The sequence below is a fragment of the Pteropus vampyrus genome, unplaced genomic scaffold (assembly GCF_000151845.1).
Source record: "Pteropus vampyrus isolate Shadow unplaced genomic scaffold, Pvam_2.0 Scaffold53, whole genome shotgun sequence".
In the NCBI taxonomy this organism is placed as follows: Eukaryota; Metazoa; Chordata; class Mammalia; order Chiroptera; family Pteropodidae; genus Pteropus; species Pteropus vampyrus.
The window spans coordinates 7,338,398-7,343,205 of record NW_011888834.1 but is presented as its reverse complement, the minus strand read 5'-3'; the positions used below and the strand labels follow the sequence as shown (position 1 = coordinate 7,343,205).

General features: G+C 42.1%; 1 protein-coding gene across 1 annotated transcript in view; it reads right to left on the bottom strand.

Annotated features, from left to right (window-relative positions):
• Positions 1-4,808, bottom strand: part of EPHX2 (epoxide hydrolase 2) — a 55,416-nt gene that overhangs the window by 41,697 nt on the left and 8,911 nt on the right. Inside the window, exons 3-4 of the mRNA XM_023530770.1 lie at positions 2,800-2,959; positions 1,335-1,561 (exon numbers count right to left, since the gene is read on the bottom strand). Of these exons, the coding sequence (XP_023386538.1) occupies positions 1,335-1,561; positions 2,800-2,959 (387 nt within the window). The remainder of the gene's footprint in view (positions 1-1,334; positions 1,562-2,799; positions 2,960-4,808) is intronic.

The window sequence follows — 4,808 nt, the reverse complement described above, 5'->3', positions numbered from 1 at the left end:
CTGTACACTCTTAAAATTAAATATATTATATAAACATCATATACACACAGATGTAATAAACATCATATACACACAGATGTAAGTGTTCCCACGTACACCTATTGGTTTCAGCCTGTATTCTGAAACTGTGAGAAGGTTAAGGAAGAATATAAAATTATCAGGATAAAAAAATATAAAAATACATCTAGAAAAATCAATATGTATGACTCAAACAAAAAAAAAAGTCTAGAAAAAAACTATAATAAGGGCAGATAAGAAAACACATTATAGAGCTATAAAAGGTTTAAAAAATGGCACTAGAAAAGAAATAGACATATAAATAGAAATAAACACAGAAAGTGAGTCGAGGAATAGACCCAAATACAAATGACAATCTAGTTTCTAATAAAAGTGTCCTGTCTAACCTGTGAGAAAAAGATTGATTAATTATTTTAACTAAGAGAAAAAGTGGATCCTTCCTTCATATTTACCCCAAAATAATGCCCAAATGGATCAAAGTTTCAAATTTTAATAGAAATAAAGGGAAAAAAGATCCTTAGAGGTGTAGAAGAAAGCATAGGTGCATTTATTTATTATCTTGGATTAGGGCAAGCCTAGACTTCTAAGCAACTCAGCCAACCCAAAAGCCATAAATGAAAAGACATTTATCTATATGCATTATAAAATTTAGAGTGCTGTTTTAATGCTTAATCCAGGGGCTAAAAAGAGCAGAAACAAAGTTTAAGAGGAGAAAGACAGGGCCCCGGTATTCTTGAGCCTGGCAAGGATTCCCAGTGATGGAGCTCAGGGTTTCAGCTGGCCAGCCATGGGAGAGGCGGGACCATACAGAAGGGTCAGAAATGTCAGGGAAAGGAATTTAATCCTGGTCCAATCGCCTTTTTGCAGGTCAGAGTAGGGGAACACAAAGAACGTTTTAGAATAGATCATCTAGAGACAGTATGAAACCAGAATTTAGAGGTACAAGGGGCCCTAGAAGACTGCTGCAATATTGGGGCCCATTTCTGCTCACCCTTTGTTGGGATAACCTTGACTAGACTCATGGTCTTAGGAAAGTGTCTCAGGGTCTGCATGTTTTGACAGGTAACCCGAGGCACCTGGTCTAGAAGCTTTCAACAGTATCTGTTTTGATCAAAGTCCTGTTAAGAGCCACAGAGAAGGGTCAGATGCTCACCTCTGGTAGAACTTTCTAGGCTGAAGGGGTGGGTAAAAGTCCTTTAGAAGTTCTGCCCTGAGAGAAGTGGAACCTGCCACTGGACCTGCCATGGTCCTGCCAGGGCCAGACGTCCCCCACCTGCTCACTCCTTCCCAATTTTCCTTGATTGCAGTATCTCTACAACATTCTTTTCCACTGAAAGGAAGCGTCTACGTACCTCATTGGGGCTGGCTTTCAAGGTGTCCAGCATGAACCTGTAGATCCGAGGATCAGGCTTGGCCATTCCTATCTGACATGACTCTATCAGGAGGTCAAAGTGTGGCCTCAGTTCACACATCAGCTGGGCCAGGCTGCCTCTCTGGGTGCTGTCATCCAGATAGTTGTTGGTGAGGATGCAAGTTGTAAATCCTGAGTGAGAAGTCACCAGTGAACGAAACAGCTACAGAACTTTGCTCTGAGATGCTCTGTTATCCCACAGGGAACCCCAAAGATGGGACCAAGTGGGGTTCTGCTCACTTACATCAATCTCCCACTGCTTAGCTTCTAAACTCACAAGCTGGAAAAGAATCGTCTTTACCCTTAAGCACCTCCTGACGCAGAGACACAAAATGAGCTGACTGTGCACATTTAAGGGCTTTCAGAAGCCCAGATAGAGACACTGCATCCCTTAATTCCTTACAATTGTAGAGCAAGAGGTTGTGACATTCGTTCGCTCATTTGATCCTTGCCACGTTTGGGGTAGACAAGTCAGATCTTACCATCCCACTTGCGCAGATGAGCAAACCAGAAGCTCAGACAAATGATGAACTGCCCATGCATACAGTGAAGGCAGAGCCAAGCTAGAACCAGAATCCTGCCTTCAGACTGGCACTCCAGTACTCCTTCTAGTCTGGTATTGCAAACTCTGCTCCACTGTATTTTAAAACACCAGTTTTGGCTGTCAAAGACTGAATTCCCATTTCAACTACAGAAATGTAAACAGATGGCATTATCCCTTGGCCTTCTCTGTCTAACCAGAGAGGGCCAGAACCAGGAGGTGCTGGAAACGAGACACAGAGGAACTGATGAGGTGACCCTGTCCATGTAATATAAGTGAGAAATATGGACATGAAATGGCTTAGCCACAGTCAAGTAAGTCTACTGATAAGTGGGTGGAATGATTTCAAATATGCTTGTGAAGAAGAGCTGGGCTCTGACACTAAATAAATAGCCCATAGGAAGAACATGAATTCCTGTAGTAGAAAATTTAACACCATCTGAATCCATTTCAGCCAGCTCATAGCTCATCACTCTGATGACCAGAGGTTGAGAAAATCATAGTTGTGTAAAAAGGCCTTGTTTTTTAGTCACTGTGACAAGAAGTTGGGTCATTTGGGTCATTACAAGTGTCATTGAAATTTTGCTCTCAAGGTAGTCTCTGGCATAAATTGCTTTATTAAATAAAATTCACTCATTTTTCCAGCTATTCTGATAGTAGTGTTTTTTCCATTTGGTAAAACTTACTTTGGGGCTATGTTTTAAGAACAGCTTTCCAACAAGGCCCAGAAGATCTGTGATTTCAAAACACCCTTAGATGTATTCTGACCTAATTCTCCCAAGAGTTCTGGTGTGGCTGGGTCAGAAAATGGCCAGTAATGGATCCTCACCCTTCTTTCTGAGAGCAGGAGCTGCCCATAGCATGGGGTGGTTGATCTTTCTTGCTGACATCGCCTTGCCAAAGATTTGATTTACAGAGGAATTCTCAGGGAGGCGGATTCCAGAGTCCTTGGAGTATTTCCTGAAGTCTTCATCCAGGAGCGACGCCCACTGTAAAAGTAAAATGTCGAGGGACTGTCAGTTGGTACCACCACTTGGAAAAGCTTCTGATAGTATTTACTAAATGTGAACACAGGCATTCTCTGTGGCTCAGCGATTCCCCTCCTGCACACGTATCCAGTGGAAATGTCTATGGAAGTTCACCAAAACATGTACGACCATGTTCCTAGCAGCATTGTTCCTAAGAGCCCCTCACTGGAAAATACTCAAATGCTTATGTTATGAACTGAATTGTGCCCTCCCTCCAATTCTTGTTGCAGTCTTAACCCCAGGACCTCAAACGTGACTGTCCTTGGAGATAGGGTCTTTAAAGAGGTGATTAAGGTAATGAGGTCATGGTTGGGCCCTAATCCATTCTGACTGTTGTCCTTATAAACACAGGAAATTAGGACATGGACACATGCAAAGGAAAGACTGTGGGGACACAGGGAGAAGAGGGCCATCTACAAGCCAAAGAGAGAGGCCCCAGAAGAAACCAACCCTGTGCATACTTTGATCTTGGGCTTCCAGCCTCCACAGCCATACTATACATAGTCCCCTAGCCCTTTCCTCCCATTCTTTCTTGAACATACTCTAATTGGCCTTCCACCTCCACATTCCAGAGACTACTCTCCTCAAGGTTACCAATGACGTCCTCATTGCGTTGCTGTATCTAACTGGTATTTGACAGTTGATCACACTCTTTATCTGAAATTTGATAACTTCTTGATTTTAGGACTCCATACTCTCTTGATTTTCCTCTTATCAATGGAGATACATTCTTCACCTCCGATTGCTGGGTCCTCCTCATGAACTTTACCTTTAACATTAAGAGTACTCAGGATGCTGGCCCCTTCTCTTCGCCATTTATACTCCCTTTCTCCATGATCATTTTGAGTCCAATAGTGTTAAAAAATACCATCTATATACTGTGGGGGGAAAAAATACACACACACACACACACACACACACACACACACACACACACGTTTTCAGCCTGAACCTCTTCCTTGAACCCCGGGTTGTATATCCAGCTGCCTATTCCACACTGTATTTGGATATCAATAGGCATTTCAAATTAAAATACTCCAAATCAAGTACCTGATTTCCCAGCTCCCACAGCAGTCATCCCTCTTCCAATTAACAGCAACTCATACTTCCAGTTTGCTTTGGCCAGAAACCTGAGTCATCCTTAACTTCTCTATCACGCCTTACACTCAATCCATCAGGAAAACCCACTGGATCTATCATCAAAATATTCCCAGAATTTGACCGCTTTTTACCACCTCTACTCATATCACCTTCGTCTAAGCCACCATCGTCTCTCTCCTGGAATTTCCAATAACTTCCTTAATAGTCTTTGTATAACGATCCTTGCTCTCTTGGTCTATTCACACAGCAGCCAGAGTGAGGTTTTAAAATGTAAGTCAGATAACAACACTTTGCTGCTCAAATCCTCACGATGCCTTTCCATCTCACTTAGGGGGTGGGGTGAGCAGAATGGATAGAGATTAGAGTATATTCAGACAATGAAATACGCATTTCATTTCCATTTACATAATGTACAAAATAGGCAGATGCGATCTATAGGTTCGAGTCTGGATGGTAGTTGCTCCTGGAGGGGTAGTGTGTAGAAAGAGCATAGCTGGGTGCCTACAGTGCTGACAATGTTTCATTCTTTGATCAGGGTGCTGGCGACATGAGTGTATATTCAATTTGTGAAAATTCATCAAGCTGTACACTTGGTGTACTCTGTTTGTAAGGCACACATAAATGAAAAGGTAAAAGATGACATTTATTTCTAAGATACAACTTTTTAAAAGATAAATGGAACCGAAGTAGCCTTAATCATAGCGTAATT